Source organism: Myotis nattereri (assembly GCF_964212035.1).
Source record: "Myotis nattereri genome assembly, chromosome: 7".
Taxonomy (NCBI): Eukaryota; Metazoa; Chordata; class Mammalia; order Chiroptera; family Vespertilionidae; genus Myotis; species Myotis nattereri.
In genome coordinates, this window is record NC_138082.1 from 77,019,211 (window position 1) to 77,041,305 (window position 22,095).

At 37.3% G+C, this 22,095-nt stretch overlaps 1 protein-coding gene across 1 annotated transcript in view; it reads right to left on the bottom strand.

Annotated features, from left to right (window-relative positions):
* The window catches only part of RAB3GAP1 (RAB3 GTPase activating protein catalytic subunit 1), a 95,137-nt gene that overhangs the window by 22,904 nt on the left and 50,138 nt on the right, over nt 1-22,095 (bottom strand). Inside the window, exons 13-17 of the mRNA XM_081095380.1 lie at nt 21,645-21,814; nt 19,717-19,803; nt 18,536-18,708; nt 16,669-16,723; nt 16,053-16,424 (exon numbers count right to left, since the gene is read on the bottom strand). Coding sequence (XP_080951506.1) covers nt 16,053-16,424; nt 16,669-16,723; nt 18,536-18,708; nt 19,717-19,803; nt 21,645-21,814 — 857 coding nt within the window. The remainder of the gene's footprint in view (nt 1-16,052; nt 16,425-16,668; nt 16,724-18,535; nt 18,709-19,716; nt 19,804-21,644; nt 21,815-22,095) is intronic.

Genomic DNA, 22,095 nt, shown 5'->3' on the forward strand with positions numbered 1-22,095 from the left:
AAGGAGAGGGAGAGAGAGGCATCAGTTGCCTCCTGCATGCACCCCAACCACGATTGAACTCAAAGCTTAGGTATGTGCCCTGACCAGGAATTGAACCCATGACCTTTTTTTTTTTTTTTTTTTTTAAAAAATATTTTTATTGATTTCAGAAAGGAAGAGAGAGGGAAAGAGAGACAGAAACATCAATGATGAGAATCACTGATCGTCTGCCTCCTGCATACCCCCTAATGGAACTGAGCCCGCAACCTGGGCATGTGCCCCGAATGGGAATCAAACCGGGGACCTTTCAATCAGCAGGCTGACGCTCTATCCAATGAACTAAACCAGCTAAGGGGAACCCATGACCTTTTGCTGTACAGTACCACACTCCAATCAATCACTGAGACACACTGACTAGGGCTCAGCATACAATAATTTAGAGTGCATTTGCTAAATATACCATGAAACAATCAAGATAATGAATATATCCATCACCCCCCAAAATTTTCTTATTTTTGGAACATCCATAAGAAAAAAGAATAAATGACCTATCCATAAAATAGAATATTACTAAGCAATAACAATAAATGATTATTGATACATAAAACAATATGTGTGAATCATAAAATAATTATGCTAAAAAATTACATCAAAAACAAACCAAAAAAAGCATATTGAAATTACATAAAATTCTAGAAAATGAAAATTAACTTTTTTTTTTAAGAGAGAAAAAGGGGCTCAGAGAGAAAACATAGCTTCTAGTAGCAATACTGTTAATAAGTGGTGATGCCAGGATGTAAATCTAGTTCTACCAGATCCCCAAATCCAAGTCTATACACAAGACCACAATACCTACTGCATACTTCATAACCAAAGAAGAAAAACATACATCTGGTTATTTGAATATTCTGCCCTAATACTAAAATTTACTAATAAAACACCTAAATTATCATTTATTTTTAAAAGGATATAGAAACAAAAAAGCATAAAGCCTATCAAATAAAATCAACTAATCTTTTAAATGATAGATACCTGGCAAAGAAACAATATAAGCATGGATAATAAAGTTAACATAATTCATGTTTAAAATTACCGAACATCCCAACATCCCACTGGACTATTACAATTCATCAACCCATTTTAGAATATGAAAACGAGTTACAAAAACTTTTAAGTAAATCCTTGCATCTTGAGAAGCAATACTAGCCACTATCCTATATAATAAAAGGCTAATATGCAAATTGTCCCCTTGACCGGGAGTTCGACCAGGGGGCGGTGTCCTGCCCTTGGGAGGCCCCCCCACCCTGATCGGGACGGGGCTGGCCAACCAACTGCCAGCAGCTCCTTACCCCAGCTGGCCAACCACCTGTAGCCCCTACCCCCAGCCAGCCCAGCCCAATTAGCCCAATCGGGGTCGGCCAGCCAGCCCCACCTGTGCACGAATTTGTGCACTGGGCCTCTAGTATCTTCTATAACAAAAAGTCCTCAGAAGAATAATAGCTAAAAATTGAGTGCTTACTTTGGACTAGATTCTCTGTTATTAATTTATCACACTTAAAATTCACAATTATCTTATGATGACCTTAATATGCAGGAAAAGCATTTGATAAAATACAATACCTATTCATGATATAAAGCTCTCATAAACTAGAAACAGAAGACAACTTCCTTATTAAGATAAATGATATCTATATCAGATGCCCTCGATAATTATCATATGCTTTTCTTCTGAGAAGGATATCCACTATTCAACACTGTACTAGAGGTCTAAGCCAGTGCAATAAGGCAAGAAAAAAAATTTAGAAGTATAAAGTTTCAAAAATCAAAACTCAAATTGTATAAACAGATAACATTATTATGTTCACAGATAAACCCAAATAAATTAAACTATGAGAGTAATAAGTGAATATAGTAAGATTGCTGGATCCAAGTTCAATACACAAAAACCCAGTTCTTTCGACATATCAGGGAAAAACTTATAAAAAATAAATTTAAGAATACCATTTATAGCATCTAAGAAATTACAAAGATTTAAAAATATTTAATGAAAGATATGCAAAACCTCTATGTTGAAAACTATAAAACACTGATAAGTAAAGAAAAAAGGAAAAAAAGAAAAGAAAATGAAAGTGAGAACAAGCCCAGAGTAAGAAGGAAGGAAATAATAAAGATGAGAGCAGAAATAAATGACATAGAGACTACAAAAACAGTACCAAAGATCAATGAAACCAAGAACTGGTTCGTTGAAAAGATAAATAAGATTTTTTTTCTTTTCTTAAAAAAATATTTTTATTGATTTCAGAGAGGAAGAGAGAGGGAGAGAGAGACGGAAACATCAATGATGAGAAAGAATCATTGATTGGCTGCCTCCTGCACGCCCCACACTGGGGATCCAGCCCAATAACTCAGGCATGTGCCCTGACTGGGAATCAAACTGTGACCTCCTGGTTCAAACGTCGAAGCTCAATCACTGAGCCATGCTGGCTGGGCAAAATAAACAAGACTGATGAAACTTTAGCCAGATTCATCAAGAAACAAAGAGAGAGCCCAAATAAATAAAATCAGAAATGAAAGAAGTGCAGTAACAATTCACAGTTCAAACTAAGATACCTAGGAATAAACCTAACCAAGGAAGTAAAAAACCCTTACTCAGAAAACTACAGGACATTGAAAAAAGAGATAGAGGAAGATATAAACAAATGGAAGCATATACCATGTTCATGGATTGGAAGAATTTACATCATTAAAATGTCCATACTCCTTAAAACAATCTAAAGATTCAATGTAATCCCTATTAAAATACCAACAGCATATTTCACAGATCTAGAACAAACATTCCAAACATTTATATGGAACCAAAAAAGACCCAAATAGCCACAGCAATCTAGAGAAAGAAGGACAAAGTTGGAGGTATCCCAATACTGGATATCAAACTCTACTACTAAGCCATTGTAATAAAAACATCCTGGTACTGGCACAAGATCAGGCTATAGACCAATGTAACAGAAAAGAGACCCCAATCGACCCATGCCATTATGGTCAATTAATATTTGACAAAGGAGGCAAGAACATACAATAGAGTAAAGACCGTCTCTTCAATACTGGTTTTAGGAAAATTGGGCAGATACATGCAAAGAAATGAAACTGGACAACTAACTTACACCATACACAATAATAAACTCAAAATGATAAAAGATTTAAACATACGGTGGGAAACCATATATATCCTAAAAAAAAAAAAAAAAGAAAACCACAGAGAGTAAAATCTCAGGCATCTCACATAGTAGTATTTTCACCAATCATCACCTCGGGAAAAAGAAACAAAGGAAAAACGGACCAATGTGACTACATCAAACTAAAAAGCTATGCACAGCAAAAGAAACCTCAACAAAATGAGAAGGGGTGCCGGCTCAGCCGCGGAGACCGTGCCATTTTGAGTGGCTGTTACCGGCATCCAGAGACCAGCTACTAACCCGGCAACAACGGCTCTCAAGCAGCACGACTACGTGATCTCAGAGGAGCCCTGCTTCTCCCCACAGAAAGCAGATCCTAGCAACAGCGGCCTCCTGATCACCACACGCTCTGTCTGAGGAACAGCTGGTGTGTGTGAAGCCTCCTTCCACCAGCCAGAAGAGCCACAACAGCTGTGAACAGCACCCATCAGAGGACCTGCTACCAACAGAGGAGCAGCTGCTACCACAACTGCCCAAGGAGCAACCACAGTCCGAGGAGCCACTGCCACCTAGGGAGCAGCCACTGAACGACTCAATATCTACATATGTCAGTGAGATCAAACATGGGTAGACAAAGAAATCCCCAAAGGAAAGAAAAGGAGGACTCACCAGAAAAGCAGCTAAGTGATACAGAGGCATGCAACATGACAGAAAAAGAATTCAGAATAAGGATCCTAGAGTGCATAAACCGGATGGAGGAAAAAATCGACAACTTATGCAAGACGCAAGATGAAACAGATGAAAAAATCAACAACTTAAGTAAGACCCAAGAAAAAATGAAGAGCGATATAGCTGCAATAAAAAACACCATTGAAAGTATCAAGAGTAGAACAGGAGAAGCGGAAGACCGAATTAGTGAATTAGAAGAAAAGGAAGCAAAACACACCCAAACTGTACTTCAATTGGAGAAAAAAATTAAAAGACAGGAGGAGAGTCTAAGAGAGCTTTGGGGCAACATGAAATGAAACAACATACGAATAATAGGGGTGCCAGAACAACAGAAAGAGGAACAAGGATTAGAAAACCTATTGGAAGAAATAATATCAGAAAACTTCCCTGAGGTGGGGAAGAAAAAAGTCACACAAGCCCAGAGAGTCCCAAGCAAGGTGAATCCAAAAAGACCCACACCAAGACACATCATAATTACCATGGCAAATGTTCAGGACAAAGAGAGAATCTTACAGGCTGCAAGAGAGAGACGGAAAGTTACATACAAGGGATCTCCCATTAGATTATCAAATGATTTCTCAACAGAAACACATCAGGCCAGAAAAGAATGGACGGAAATTTACAAAGTGATGCAAAGCAAAGGTCTGAATCCAAGAATACTCTATCCAGCAAGGCTATCATTCAAACTTGAAGGGGAAATAAGAAGCTTCACAGACAAAAAAAGGCTAAGGGAGTTTATCACCACCAAGCCAGCAATGCAAGGAATGCTAAAGGGACTGGTATAAAAATAAGAAATAAAAAGCAAAGAAAGAAAACAGCCACACAAAAACAGAAATGGCTACAAACAAGTACCTTTCAATAATAACTTTAAACGTAAACGGACTAAATGCTCCAAACAAAAGACATCGAGTGGCTGAATGGATAAAAAAACATGACCCATACATCTGCTGTCTACAAGAAACCCACCTCATTAGAAGGGACTCACACAGACTGAAAGTGAAAGGATGGAAAAATATCTTTCAGGCAAATGGAAAGGAAAAGAAAGCTGGGGTAGCAATACTTATATCGGACAAAATAAACCTCAAAGTGAAGGCCATAACAAGAGATAAGGAAGGCCACTTCATAATACTAAAGGGATCAATACAACAAGAAGATATAACTCTGGTAAACATATATGCACCCAATGCAGGAGCACCCAAATTCATAAAAAAACTCCTGGAAGATATCAAAGGAGAGATCGACAACAATACAATCATAGTCGGGGACTTTAATACACCACTGACAACACTGGATAAATCCTCTAGACAAACAATCAGCAAAGAAACAGCAATCCTAAATGACTCACTAGATCAGATGGACTTAACAGACATCTTCAGAACACTTCACCCCAAAGCCAGGGAATATACATTCTACTCAAATGCTCATAAGACATATTCAAAAATAGACCATATATTGGGTCACAAGCAAAGTATCCCCAAATTCAAGAAGATTGAAATCATAAAAAGCGTCTTCGCACACCACGATGGCATAATATTAGAAATAAACTACAATAAAAACAACCCAAAATACTCAAACACCTGGAAGCTGAATAGCATGCTATTAAATATTGATTGGGTTACCAATGAAATCAAAGAAGAAATTCAAAACATCCTGGAAACTAATGACAATGAAAACACAACAATCCAAAACCTATGGGACACAATGAAAGCAGTCCTGAGAGGGAAGTTTATAGCTCTACAGGCCTATCTCAAAAAACAAGAAAAAATGGTAGTAAATCAGCTAACTCTACAACTCAAAGAATTAGAAAGAGAACAACAAGAAAACCCCAGAGTGAGCAGAAGGAAGGAGATAATAAAGATTAGAGCAGAAATAAATGACATAGAGACCAAAAAAACAATACAGAAAATCAATGAAACCAAGAGCTGGTTCTTTGAAAGGATAAACAAGATTGACAAACCTCTAGCCAGACTCACCAAGAAGCAAAGAGAGAGGACCCAAATAAACAAAATCAGAAACGATAGAGGCGAAATAACAACAGACCCCACAGAAATACAAATGATTGTTAAAAAATACTACGGACAGCTCTACTCCAACAAACTAGACAACCTGGAGGAAATGGACAAATTCCTAGAAAAATACAACATTCCAAAACTCAATCAGGAAGAATCTAAATATCTCAACAGGCCAATAACTATGGAAGAAATTGAAGCAGTCATCAAAAAGCTTCCAGCAAACAAAAGCCCAGGACCAGACGGCTTCACAGGGCAGTTTTACCAAACATTCAAGGAAGAACTAAAACCTATCCTCCTCAGACTACTACAAAAAATTCAAGAGGAAGGAACACTTTCAAGCTCATTCTATGAAGCCAGCATCACCCTAATACCAAAACCAGGTAAAGACAACACAATGAAAGAGAATTACAGGCCAATATCCCTCATGAACATAGATGCCAAAATCCTCAACAAAATCTTAGCAAATCGGATCCAGCAGTACATCAGAAAGATCATACACCATGACCAAGTAGGATTTATCCCAGGGATGCAAGGATGGTACAATATCCGCAAATCAATAAACGTGATACATCACATAAACAAATTGAAAGAAAAAAACCACATGGTCATATCAATTGATGCAGAAAAAGCATTTGACAAAATTCAACACCCATTTTTGATAAAAGCTCTCAGCAAGGTGGGAGTAGAAGGATCATACCTCAACATAATAAAAGCCATATATGACAGGCCCACAGCCAACATCATACTCAATGGACAAAAACTAACACCGTTTCCCCTAAGAACAGGAACAAGACAGGGATGCCCCCTCTCACCACTCCTGTTCAACATAGTACTGGAAGTGTTAGCCATTGCAATTCGGCAAGAAGAAGAAATAAAAGGCATTCAAATTGGAAAAGAGGAAGTAAAACTGTCCTTATTTGCAGACGACATGATATTATACATACAGAACCCTAGAGACTCCATCAAAAAGCTACTAGACTTAATACATGAATTTGGCAATGTAGCAGGATACAAAATTAACCCCAAGAAATCTGAGGCATTTCTATACACCAATAGTGAACTTTCAGAAAGAGAAACTAAAAAAACAACCCCGTTTACCATCGCACCAAAAAAATTAAGCTACCTAGGAATAAACTTAACTAAAGAGGTAAAAGACCTCTACTCAGAAAACTACAGGACGTTGAAAAAAGATATAGAGGAAGACATAAACAGATGGAAGAACATACCGTGTTCATGGATTGGTAGAATCAACATCATTAAAATGTCCATACTACCCAAAGCAATCTATAAATTCAACGCACTTCCCATTAAAATACCAACGGCATACTTCACAGATCTAGAACGAACTCTCCAAAAATTCATCTGGAATAAAAAAAGACCTCGAATAGCTGCAGCAATCCTGAGAAAGAACAAAGTAGGTGGGATCTCAATACCAGATATCAAGCTGTATTACAAAGCCACTGTTCTCAAAACTGCCTGGTACTGAACAAGAATAGGCATATAGATCAATGGAATAGAATAGAGAGCCCAGAAATTGGCCTGAACCAATATGCTCAATTAATATTTGACAAAGGAGGCAAGAACATACAATGGAGCCAGGATAGTCTCTTCAATAAATGGTGTTGGGAAAATTGGACAGATATATGCAAGAAAATGAAACTAGACCACCAACTTACACCATACACAAAAATAAACTCAAAATGGATAAAGGACTTAAATATACGACAGGAAACCATAAAAATTCTAGAAGAATCCAAAGGCAGCAAAATCTCAGACATATGCTGAAGCAATTTCTTCACTGATATAGCTCCTAGGGCACTTGAAACTAAAGAGAAAATGAACAAATGGGACTACTTCAAAATAAAAAGCTTCTGCACAGCAAAAGAAACCATCAACAAAACAACAAGAAAACCCACTGTGTGGGAAAACATATTTGCCAATATCATATCTGATAAGGGCCTAATCTCCAAAATTTATAGGGAACTCATACAACTCAACAAAAGGAAGATAAACAATCCAATCAAAAAATGGGCAAAGGACCTAAATAGACACCTTTCAAAAGAGGACATTCAGAAAGCCAAGAGACATATGAAAACATGCTCAAAGTCACTAATCATCCGAGAGATGCAAATCAAAACAACAATGAGGTACCATCTCACACCTGTCAGACTGGCTATCATCAACAAATCAACAAACGACAAGTGCTGGAGAGGATGTGGAGAAAAAGGAACACTTGTGCACTGCTGGTGGGAATGCAGACTGGTGCAGCCACTATGGAAGACAGTATGGAGTTTCCTTAAAAAACTGAAAATGGAACTCCCATTTGACCCTGTGATCCCACTCCTAGGAATATATCCCAAGAAACCAGAAACACCAATCAGAAAGGATATATGCACCCATATGTTCATAGCAGCACAATTCACCATAGCTAAGATCTGGAAACAGCCTAAGTGCCCATCAGTAGATGAATGGATTAGAAAACTGTGGTACATCTACACGATGGAATACTATGCTGCTGTAAAAAGGAAGGAACTCTTACCATTTGCAACATCATGGATGGAACTGGAGAGCATTATGCTAAGTGAAATAAGCCAGTCAATGAAGGAAAAATACCACATGATCTCACTCATTCATGGATAATAGAGACCATTATAAACTTTTGAACAGTAATAGATACAGAGGCAGAGCTGCCTCAAACAGATTGTCAAACTGCAGCGGGAAGGCCGGGGAGGGTTGGGGGACAGGAGGTAGGGGGGTAAGAGATCAACTAAAGGACTTGTATGCATGCATATAAGCATAACCAGTGGACATAAGACATTGGGGGATAGGGGAGGCTAGGGGACTGTCTAGGGCGGGGGGATAAAATGGACACATATGTAATACCCTTTGTAATACTTTAAGCAATAAATAAAAACAAAAAAAAACAAAACAAAACAAAACAAAGCCACTGTTCTCAAAACTGCCTGGTACTGGCACAAGAACAGACATATAGATCAATGGAATAGAATAGAGAGCCCAGAAATCGTCCCAAACCAATATGCTCAATTAATATTTGACAAAGTAGGCAAGAACATACAATGGAGCCAGGATAGTCTCTTCAATAAATGGTGTTGGGAAAATTGGACAGATATATGCAAGAAAATGAAACTAGATCACCGACTTACACCATACACAAAAATAAACTCAAAATGGATAAAGGACTTAAATGTACGACAGGAAACCATAAAAATTCTAGAAGAATCCAAAGGCAACAAAACCTCAGACATATGCCGAAGCAATTTCTTCACTGATACAGCTCTTAGGGCACTTGAAACTAAAGAAAAAATGAACAAATGGGACTACTTCAAAATAAAAAGCTTCTGCACAGCAAAAGAAACCATCAACAAAACAACAAGAAAACCCACTGTGTGGGAAAACATATTTGCCAATATCATATCTGATAAGGGCCTAATCTCCAAAATTTATAGGGAACTCATACAACTTAACAAAAGGAAGATAAACAATCCAATCAAAAAATGGGCAAAGGACCTAAATAGACACCTTTCAAAAGAGGACATTCAGAAAGCCAAGAGACATATGAAAACATGCTCAAAGTCACTAATCATCCGAGAGATGCAAATCAAAACAACAATGAGGTACCATCTCACACCTGTCAGACTGGCTATCATCAACAAATCAACAAACGACAAGTGCTGGAGAGGATGTGGAGAAAAAGGAACACTTGTGCACTGCTGGTGGGAATGCAGACTGGTGCAGCCATTATGGAAGAAGACAGTATGGAGTTTCCTCAAAAAACTGAAAATGGAACTCCCATTTGACCCTGTGATCCCACTTCTAGGAATATATCCCAGGAAACCAGAAACACCAATCAGAAAGGATATATGCACCCATATGTTCATAGCAGCACAATTCACCATAGCTAAGATCTGGAAACAGCCTAAGTGCCCATCAGTAGATGAATGGATTAGAAAACTGTGGTACATCTACACGATGGAATACTATGCTGCTGTAAAAAGGAAGGAACTCTTACCATTTGCAACGTCATGGATGGAACTGGAGAGCATTATGCTAAGTGAAATAAGCCAGTCAATGAAGGAAAAATACCACATGATCTCACTCATTCATGGATAATAGAGACCATTATAAACTTTTGAACAGTAATAGATACAGAGGCAGAGCTGCCTCGAACAGATGGTCAAAATGCAGTGGGAAGGCCGGGGAAAGTTGGGGGGCAGGAGGGAGGGGTATAAGAGAGCAACCGAAGGACTTGTATGCATGCATATATGCATAACCAATGGACATGGGACGCTGGGGGGTGGGGGAGGCCAGGGGATAGTCAAGGGCGGGGGGGAAAAAACACACACATATGTAATACCCTTTGTAATACTTTAAGCAATAAAAAAAAACACACAAAAAAACCCAAAAAAAACAAAAGGAGAAGGGAACCCACTATATGGGAGAACACATTTACCAATGATATATCTGATAAGGGATTAATTTCCAAAATATACAAAGAACTCATACAACTCAACAAAAGGAAGATGAACAATCCAATTAAAAAATGGGCAAAAGAACTGAATTGATACTTCTCCAAAGAGGACATACAGATAGATGGCCAACAGAAATATGAAAAATGTTCAATGTCACTAATCATCAGAGAGAGGTAAATTAAAACTACAATGAGGTATCACTTCACACCTGCCAGAATGGCTACCATCAATAAGTCAACAAACAAGTGCTGGTGAGGATGTGGAGAAAATGAACCCTCGTGCACTACTGGTGGGAATGCAGACTGGTGCAGTCACTATGGAAAACAGTATGGAGTTTTCTCAAAAAATTAAAAATGAAACTGCCTTTTGATCCAGGAATCCCACCTCTGAGAATATATCATAAGAAACTTGAAAGACTATTCAGAAAGAATGTATGCACCCCTATGTTCATTGCAGTGTCATTTACAATAGCTAAGATCTGGAAACGGCCCAAGTGCCCATCAGTAGATGAGTGGATAAAAAAGCTGTGGTAATTTACTCAATGGAATATGATGCGGCTGTAAGAAAGAAGGATCGCTTACCCTTTGAGACAGCATGGATGGACTTGGAGATTATGATGCTAAGCAAAATAAGCCAGGCAGAGCAAGCAAATATCACATGATCTCATGTATATGTGGAATTTAATGAACAAAATAAACTGGTGAACAAAATAGGTCCAGAGGCATGGAAGCATGGAACAGACTGACAGATCACAGAGTGGTAAAGGGTGAAGGGTGGGGGCAACGGGAAGAGATTAACCAAAGAACATACATACATATATGCATAGTTTATGGACACAGACAATAGTGTGGAGTGAGGTTAGGGAGGACAAAGGGGTGGGGATATGGGGGACTTCTGTAATATTGTCAACAATAAATAAAAAAAGAAAGAAAAGGAAAGACATTTCATGTTCATGGAATTCAATATTGTTAAGATTTCAGTTCTCTCTAAATTGATTTATAAATTCAATGCAATGTAATTCAAAATTCCAGCAGGATTATTTTGCATGTGGAAACTGACAAGCTGATTCTCAAATTTACAAAACAAACAACAACAATAAAAGAAATAGAAAAAATGCGAAGGACAGCTAAGATAATTTTGAAGAACAAAGAAGATTTATACTACAAAAGAGAAACACTTATTATAAAGCCACAGTGATAAAAAATAGTGCATTATTGGCATAAGGATAGACAAAGAGACTAACGGAACATAATAATCAATTCAGAAACAGACCAACACACATACAGTCACATGATTTCCAACAAAGACATCACTGCCACTCTGTGGGAAAAGATAGGTCTTTTGAATAATAATGTAGAAACAGAAAAAAAAAGAGAATCTTAACCTTTTCCTTATACCAGTCAGTTTGAGGTGGATCACAAATATAAGCAAGACAGGTAAAATAATAAAGCTTCCAGAAAAATACATAAGATTATCTCCAGGACATTGAAATAGTTAAAGATTTCTTAAGTGGGAGACAAAAGCACTATCCACATAAGAAACATACTGTTAGATCAGACTTTATTAAAATTAAGACTACCCATTTAACTAAAGGCATCATTTACAAAGTGAATAACCAAGTCAGAGATTAAGAGAAATTACTTGTAATACATAAATATGACTAAGGACTCATATCCAGAATATACGAAGAATTCCTACCAAGCAATAAGAAAAAAGGCAACTAATTTTTTTAAAATTGGCAAAAGCTGTTCTGGCCGGGTGGCTCAGTTGGTTAGAGCATCATCCTGTACACCAAAAGGTTGGAGGATCTAATCCCCAGTTGGGGTGCATAAAGGAGGCAACCAATAGATGTTTCTCTCTCACATCGATGTTTCTCTCTCCCTTCCTTCCTTTCTCTCTAAAATTAATAAAAACATATCGTCAGGTGAGGATTTAAAAAAAAAAGGCAAGACCTTAAATAGGCACTTCGCCAAGAAGATACCCAAACGGGCAATAAATATATGAAAATGTATTCAGTATCATTATTCATTAGGGAAATGTAAAAACATGAGATACTACTACATACCCAACAGAAAGGCAACCGTTTAAATGACTAAAATTATCCAGTGTGCAGAGAAGAGTTAACACTGCAGGCCTTAGACTGCTATCCTCAGGAAGCCTGTTTGCAAAGCTGGCCTCTGGCTGGCATCTGGAAACCTGGATTTTGGTAGTGTCCCCACCATACTCAGAACTGATTAAAATGGCTCACTGTGCTTAAAGTATTTGTGCAAACAATATGGTTTATGCTACATACCTGCTTTCCTTCTGGGAGTCTGGAATTTTGGTATGTGCTAGGCAGAGATTGCCTACACATAGAGCTTGGGTGCCAGGCCTTAATAAAAGCCCTGAGCACAGAGCCTCTAACAAGTTTCCCTGGTAGACAACATTTTACATCAGTGATTCCCAAAGTGGGCGCTACCGCCCCCTGGTGGACGCTGCAGCGATCCAGGGAGGTGGTGATGGCCACAGGTGCATTTGTTTTAACTTTTTTTGTATTACCTTTCTATTCTGAGTTCAATAAATAGTTTCATAATTTCAAACTTCAATGTTTCTAATTTACACCTTTCTTTACTATATTTTACGAAAAAGGTAGAGACATTAATACATGTATCTTTCTGTTTAATTGCTATTAAAATTTAAAAAAAATTAATTTCCACGGGGGCGCTGAGTAATATTTTTTCTGGAAAGGGGGCGGTAGGCCAAATAAGTTTGGGAACCACTGTTTTACATGTTGTCACAATTCGCTGTTGGAGGAATTAAGTGCATCCTGTGTGACTACACTGAGAGAGGACTCTTGGAAGCTTGTGCTTGATTTCCTCTGAACTTTGTCCCATGTGCCATTTCCTTTTGCAATTTTGCTTTATATCCGTTTGCTGCAATAAATCATAGCCATGAGCATGTCTATATGGTAAGTCCTGGAGTCGCGGCTAATCATCAACCTGGGAGTGGTGTTGGGGCCCCCTGACACACCAAATGTCGGGGATTATGTGAAATAAACTAAAAGTATTATACATTGTTGAAGAGAGTGTAAGTTAGTTCAAACACTTTGGGAGACTGTTTAGTAATATCTACTAAAGCTAAAACATATTTCTACCATATAATTAAACAATTTTACTCTTAGAAATATCTCCTAAAGAAAGTAAATGCCTATGTTCACCATATGAGAATATTCATCCTATATAATAAAAGGCTAATATGCAAATTATCCCCTCGACCCGGGAATTAGACTGGGAGTTTGACCAGGGGGTGGGCCGGCCGGCCAGCCAACGGTCCGCAGCCCCTCCCCCTGGCCAGCCCTCTAGATCAGCCCAATCAGGGTGGGCTGGCCTGACCCCACCCATGCATGAATTCATGCACCGGGCCTCTAGTTTATTTATAATAGCTCAAATGGTAAATAACTCTAATTCCATCAATAAGTGAATGGATAAGCAAATTATGGCATATTCATAAAATACTACAAAGTAATAAACACATACGCATACCAATACATGCCACAACATGGATGAATCTCATAGATGGTAGTTAAATTAAAAAAGCTCAACACAGAAGTACACAATGTATGATTCCATTTACATATGAAAAAGTGATATAAGCAAAGTATGATTCTATTTACGAGGTTCAAAAATTAATAAAACTAACCTATATTGATAAAAATTAGAGAAAGAGTTACCTGAAGAGGGGTACTGGGCTATGCTATCCAATACATCTTGCTATAAAAATTTAAATAAAATAAAGTAAAAAATTCAGTTCCTCATGTGCATTAGCCAAATTTCAAGCACTCAATAGCCATATATGGACAATGGCTACTATGGACAGCAGAGATAGAAAATGTACACTTTCATCTTCATCGAAAGTTTTATTGATCAGCACTTTTCTAGCATGATGGGAATTTTCTGTATTTTGATCTAGGTGGTAGTTACATGGGTTTTTAAATATGAAATAACTCACCAGCTGTATACTTGAGATTTATATACTTTATATATTAGTTTATAATTCAATAAGTAAATAAATATACATTTTTAAATGATTAGGAGAAAACATACAGTATTAATATCTAAACTATGAAGGACTCATAAATCAATAAGAACGAGATAGCAACTTAAAAATGGTAGGCAAGTAAACATATTAAAAGATGTCCAATAAACATATTAAAAGATGCTTAGATTCATCAAAAACCAGGGAAATACAATCTAAAACATTGAGATGCTACTTTTGCCTATTGTATGGGCAAAATTTTGGGTGTGTCAGTTATTTAAGTAAAATATGAATATAAGTAATTCAAGGACAAGAACCTTACTGTCTAGTTTGCTACCAAATTCCTAAAGTCTAGAACAGTGGTTGGCATACAGTAGGTACTCAATACATAATTATGAGTGGAATAAAGTGAGAAAGGAAAGTTGGAGAGGAAATTATATTCCCTTACTCCTATATTTACTATTGATGGGAGTGTAAAATAGAGGAAGCCTTTTTGAAGAGGAATTTTATAACATATAATTGCTGTTTATCTAGCAATTCAATTTCTCAATTTCTTCCCCAGGGAAACACTCATCATATGTGAGCACAAAGAACTATAAGAATTTATAATGTAACACTGTAATAGCAAAAATTTGCAAATAACATATATTGTGCATTAAGAGAAAAATGGCTAAATAAACTGTGGTTCTCCCATGCCATATAATATTATATAGCAACTAAAAAAAAAACACACACCAAAGAAACAAAATAGATCTACATGTAATGACATAGAAAGGCCTTCATATTAGGTTAAACAAAAAGTTATACAATAATGCACACATTTAAAAACAAAAATATCCACAAAATTAAGTATAATGTGCACACACATATGTATATCAATGCATAGACTAAGAGGAGAAATTTATAACCCAAACTAGTAATAGTGGTTACTTCTAGGAATAAGAGTTGAATTATGGGTGGTGGCTTTCACATTTTCTAAATTGAGTTTCCCACAATAAAACATATTCAGATATTACTAATGTAAAAATAACCCAACAGCCTGGCCAATGTGGCTCAGTTGGTTGAGTGTTGTCCCCTGCACTAAAAGGTCGCTGGTTCAATTCTGGTCAGGGCACATACCCAGGCGAGGATTTGATCCCTGGTCGGGGTATATGTGGGAGGCAATCAATCAATGTTGCTCTTTCACATCAATGTTTCTCTCTCTCTCCCTAAAACAGAAATCAATAAAAAGATAGTTTAAAACCACCACCACCCAACAAAAACTATTATTCTTCCTTAGATGTTGAGTTGTTGCTGTTCTACTTACTAATGGTGTAAAATGGCCTCAAATTAAAGGATTCCTACTTTTCTTTCCCCTCCATATTTTTGGATTTTTTTTTTTAAACACCTGAGTACTCACTACTCAGTTTAAGAAATAATATATCACCTTCTACATAATGAGCTACTATCTACTTAAATTTCAAAACATTTCTCAATTTGAGAAATGGTAGACCTAAAGCCCCAATAGTTTATTATTTAGATTTCACATCTTGGGTCTCTGAACATAGACTGTTTAAAGAATTGCCCCTATCCAAAGCAATCGTCTACTAGAATGAAGTTATCTAAACAACATATTTTTAAAAAATTAGAACTTAACGTGCCAGTGCATGCCCTACCTGGGTTACTGGAATGTAGAGAGGCTCTCCATTATGCAGCAGTGTAAGTTTCCCATGCTGATTGAGTCGTCCTTCTGGCTTTAAATTTGCCATCTCCTTAAGTCCTCCTTTTTTGCCACTCTCTTGTCCATTTCCCTTAAATTCTTCAGTATCACTTAGGCATTCAAAAAATTCTTCTTCGCTATCACTCCAAGAATCCCAAGATTTTCCCACCTCTCCCTTTTCCTTGTCCATATCTTTTAGATTGTCTGGCCCCAGCTGGTCTCCAGGTCTTCCAGCATCCCCTGGATATGTATTAGTCACATTATCTGAAATACTTGTCTTTCTCTTCTCATCACGTGCCTTCTTTCTTTCAATACAACAATTTAACATCTTAAGAAAACAGAAATATATATATTTGAATTCATTACAGTAAAATAAAAATCAATTCACTGCTTGAATATTTAATTTTCATTCTCCAACCTTTCCCCTACACCTTGTTGTGAATGACAGTGATTTTAAGTAACCTACAGCAGCACAAAAAGAATGGCCTATAATCCATACTTAAATTTAGCATCAGAAATAAGCTTCAACTGACTCAAGATCACATTAAATACTGTCACTGAAAAATCTTTACCTGTAGTTTCTGATGTAATAAACAGCATCTTAGATCTGGGGGGCCACTTGCTAATCTATCAAATAAAGCAGTGGGAAAAGAAAGATTAGTTTTAGTAAAATTGCTTCAGATATGCCTAGTTTTTATACTACCACAAATTTTAGCCATATTGATAAGAAAATAAAACTAGAAACAAAGACAGGGCAAATAAGATTAAAAGATCAGAATTTATTTTATCCTCCTAGTACACAAATCACCAATAGCAAGTATAACAGATATTTCAAAGCTTAAGAGTAAAGTAGTGATAGCACTCAATCTAATAGAAACTTAAAATAAAAAGTCTCTAAATCCACCCCAGGTAGTAGCTGGCATACAGTATTTCACACCATACAAAATAGATTAGACTATCTTTTTTAGTTCTCTATTACTATAGTGAATTCTCAATATAAAAACCATCAATCTCCACTTCTCTTTTGCCTGGAGTGCCTCTAATTCTAAACTACTAAATTCCCAGTAATCAGCTAACCAGAAACTAGCAAATGACACAAGAGTAAACATTTTTGGATTAGTCACCATTTTATATAACTCATATCATGAGTCTCCTCCCTGAGGAAGGGTAGATGCGCAATAATCAACATTTATGCTAACTAAACTCTCCTATGTGACTAAGTGAAATGTCAATATAAACTATACACACACAAAAATTCACAGGTAATGTTTAATATCTGAACTTATGAACGGTAGAGATGTTTTCCCTCCAACTATAAAAAACACGTTTACTACATGTAATTTAGAAAATGCACAAATGTAGAAAAAACAAAATAAAAATATGATTTCACACCTGGGAAAACTACTGTTGACATTTGGCTGTATTTCTTTCCATTTAGTTTGCTGTACAATCCTATATAATAAAAGCCTAGGTGGCATCATGCCCTCATGCCACACTCTCACGTGACGTCATCACAAGATAGCCGCCGCAAAATGGCTGCCACAAGATGGCCGGCAGGGGAGGGCAGTTGTGGGTGATCAGGCTGGCAGGAGAGGGCAGTTGGGGGTGAACAGGCCAGCAGGGGAGGGCAGTTGGGTGCGACCAGGCTGGCAGGGGAGGGCAGTTTGGGCGATCAGGCTGGCAGGAGAGGGCAGTTGGGGGCAACCAGACCAGCAAGGGAGGGCAGTTGGGGGCGACCAGGCCTGCAGGGGAGGGCAGTTAGGGGCGACCAGACTGGCAGGGGAGGGCAGTTGGGGGTGACAAGGCCAGCAGGGGAGGGCAGTTGGGGGTGATCGGGTCGGAAGGGGAGGGCAGTGGGGGCGATTGGGCTGGCAGGGGAGCAGTTAGGAATCAATCAGGCTGGCAGGCAGAAGCGGTTAGGAGCAATCAGGTTGGCAGGCAGGCGAGCGGTTAGGAGCCAGCAGTCCCCGGATTGTGAGAGGGATGTCCCAGATTGGAGAGGGTGCAAGCCAGGCTGAGGGATACCCCCCACCCCCATGCAAGAATTTCGTGCACCGGGCCTCTAGTATTACATATACATCAGCATAATTGAAAATGCTCAGTATATGCAATACTATATTCTACTTTACTACAAATATTAGGATCATTTTCAATGTTATTAGATATTCTTGGGAAAAAACTTATAATAGATCTATAACTTTCCATTGTAGAGATATATAATTTATTTGGCCATTATTTTATATTTGGCACTTAGGCTGTTTCAACCTTTTTCTCCCCTATTATAAATTTAATGCAGTCAACACCTCTGAACATAAATCATGTCCAAAGTTTCTTACCATTTTCTTAGGGCAGAATTCCTAGATGAGAATTTATTCAAAAGTCAAATGCTTCCCACAAACAAAAAATCCTGTCTACACAACTAGATATTGAAATTATTACCCTGGAATCAGAAAGTCGTTTTCCCATCTGAAACGCATTTCAAGGACAAATTCCTGCCAGAGGTGTGCCACTCCTTTCAATCCTCCGTGGTAAAAATTGATCATACAAAGACACAAAGCCAATTTGTATGTTAAACTGTCAGATGGTGCAGATTTGAACTGATTGTAGAGATTCTAAATTTAACAGAACAGAAACAAAGCAAAACTTGTTAACAACATATTTATATGCATATTCAAAAACTGTGTGGGTGAAGATTTTAATACTAAAATTAATATATCCTAGCAAAACTAGTTTTTATCAATGTTTAATACATTATTGCCTAAATTGTTCTTAGGCAGTTCCATGTTTTCAAGATTTCTACAAGGATCAAAAAAGTGAGGCTTGCCCTGGCTGGTTTGGTTGGGTGGATAGAGCATCGGCCTGCGGACTGAAGGGTCCCAGGTTCAATTCTGGTCAAGGGCATGTACCTTGGTTGCGGGCACGTCCCCAGTGGGGAGTGTGTAGGAGGCAGCTGATCGATGTTTCTCTCTCATTGATGTTTCTAACTCTCTATCCCTCTCCCCTCCTCTCTGTAAAAAAAAAAAAAAAAAAAAAAAAATCAATAAAATATATTTAAAAAAAAGTGAGGATCTAGTTTGGTGATATAAAAGTTATAAGTTTCAATTTCTTCTGTGGAATCTTCAAGATGTATTCCAATTTTTATGTTACTTTTAAAAACCCTTTACTTAAAAATAGTACACACTTGTTGTCAAAACCAAAAACAAAAGTGTCATTTAAACTCTCATTTCTCAATTTATCAAAGACCTGGATAAGGAAAACATAAAAAATTTACTTAATTTACATATTTTACATTATTAATGAGTTTTTCACTCACTTGCTAGTTTGAAATACAGGAAAAAATCTGTTGCAAAACAAATTTTATTATTTACAAAAAGTCTAAAATGAGGGAAATCACACAATCATGCAGACTATTTTATGTTATTTTTTCCCATTGTTACCAGAAAAGTTCTTGCTACTGAAAATACGTCAATGTCCTATAGCAGATCATTTTCTGAGTGGAGGCCTTGATCGCCCCTTATGTTTTCCTAAAGTGATTTTTAAAATAAAAAGATCCTTATTCTACTAATCTAGAAATATAGCAAATCCTTAGAAATTTGATGCATTTTAATCACTGGACTTACATATTCTTCACTCTCTGACAAAGGATTGTTGTCCATTGAAGAAGTTCCATCTAATGGTTTCTCAGAAGCAGCATCAGGGAATAAGAACTTAGGGAGAAAGGAAATAACCACAATGTCAAACAAATTTCCTAATTTGCTGATTTTTGCTACTCATATAGGCACTAGTTGACTTTTTAATGATTTTGCTATTAAAACAGTGAAAATGCTGTTATTGACTGGCCAGTTGGTTCTTCATTATTTCAAACTATTTCTATTTTTCTTTGAAGATACAGAGGTTTAGTGACTAGCCAATTTTAGGAATCAGAGGCTTTTCTTAATAGTAACTACCTGGTTCTGTAAACTAAACTGAATGCAAAACCAAAATTTCTTCACTATGATTGCAGGTTCATCTGGTCATTAAAGTTTTAAGAAAGTGTTAATATTATAAAAAAGACAAAGCTATAAAAGAAAAAAATTAAATGCCCATATATTCATGAGACTCAGTTGTTATATTATCTACAGGTTTTCATATATGAAATAATAAAAGTATAATATTTAGGACACGTAACTTCATTTTATGAGATTCTCCTAGAAAGTAAGAAGCAGTCTAAACCTGTAATGACCAGTGTATCTTTTCCACATGGTCTTTGTTTATGTGTCTGTGTGTAGGATTGGTTAAAAAAGAAAAATTCAGTGCATATAATAATTGAGCTATATAACTGGAGTAACATCTCTAAGGATACATTCTTTTTTTTTTTTTATATTTTATTGATTTTTTACAGAGAGAGGAAGGGAGAGAGATAGTTAGAAACATCGATGAGAGAGAAACATCAATCAGCTGCCTCCTGCACATCTCCCACTGGGGACGTGCCCGCAACCCAGGTAAATGCCCTTAACCGGAATCGAACCCGGGACCCTTCAGTCCGCAGGCCGACGCTCTATCCACTGAGCCAAACCGGTTTCGGCAGGATACATTCTTAAGAAGGGGACTTCTCTACAGAAATTTACTTTCAGCACTCCCTCCTCCCCCCTTTTTTTTTTAAATCACTGTTTCTCCCAAGGGCTCTGTGGTATTGTTGACTTGTAATTCCTTTTACTATGCATACTTTGCCACATATTACAGAACATACTCAACAGATTTTTAGAAATAGAGGAACTACTGTGTGCCAACCCCACTAACTCGGCACATTTACCAATAATATCCTATTCTCATATCACTGTGTGAGCTAAGTAACATTGCCCATGTCTTAGAGACATAGAAGCTGAAAATCGGGCCAAAAATATTGTTCAGATTAATGACAGTGATAAGATTAACATGAAGTTTAGAAGACCAGTCTTCTTTTCATTGTACTACTCTTGAAAGTTTTTCCCAAGACTGTCTTAATGCACAAATTGCCAGAAGTATGATTATAACTACAATTACAGTGAAGAATATGGATCAAAGGCCTATTTTCTGCCAGGCAAAGTAACAGAAGGTCCTTTAACACTCACAACAATCTCACAAGGTTTTATCAGCCTCATTTACAGATGAGGAAACTGAAGTCAAATGGGTGTTCAAATCACAAAGTCAGGCTCCCAGGCTGGGCCTGTTCCACCACACTATACCTAGGAGACACCCAGGCCCTCTTACTATTCACTACAATATAAGCTTTCTCTGTGAAAGAAATTAGATGGAGTTCAAGTGTCCCTCTGTGTGAAGCCTTCCCTGACTGCCACTGCCCAGAGACGAGGCGCCCCTGCTGTGCTCTCACAGCCCCTCTCAAACGGAACACGTATTGTAAGTATTGTTTACTTTCCTTTTTCCCAGACACCAGTGAAAACTCTCTGAATGTGGGGACTTTGTTTTACTCATTTCATATTCCCAATCCAGTGCCCGCCACACAGAAAGGACTGAAGATATAATGAATAAATGCATATGCATGCAGACATATAAAGACATTAGTGCTTACCAAGAGAATAGTGTTGAGGACATCATTATTCAGTGGTGACTCTTCTACACCTCTGTGTTTTTTTATTTTCTTCTTTGCAGTATGTACCATATTTGAAACTGATAATTTATGAATTGGAACTGGTGCTGGCTCTGTCAACTTTGACAAAGCGTGAGTTATATCAGCAATTTCTAGAAGAATAGAAATGAATACAAATTATATCACCAACCTTGGCAGATCAAAGTGGTGAGTAAACCGAAGACCGTATAAAATACTTTAGTCACTCCTTTTACTAGTGTTACATGACTCAGAATTATAAAATTTTAATACACGTTTACCTTCATATGCATGTATGATTGACAAAGGTGTAACACAAGTTACTTCTCCACAGAGGACTTCAAAAATAAACCTCTAAAACCCTGCCTTTCAAAATAGCTTACATTCTTGGTGGAAAGAGCTTATTAAATACACT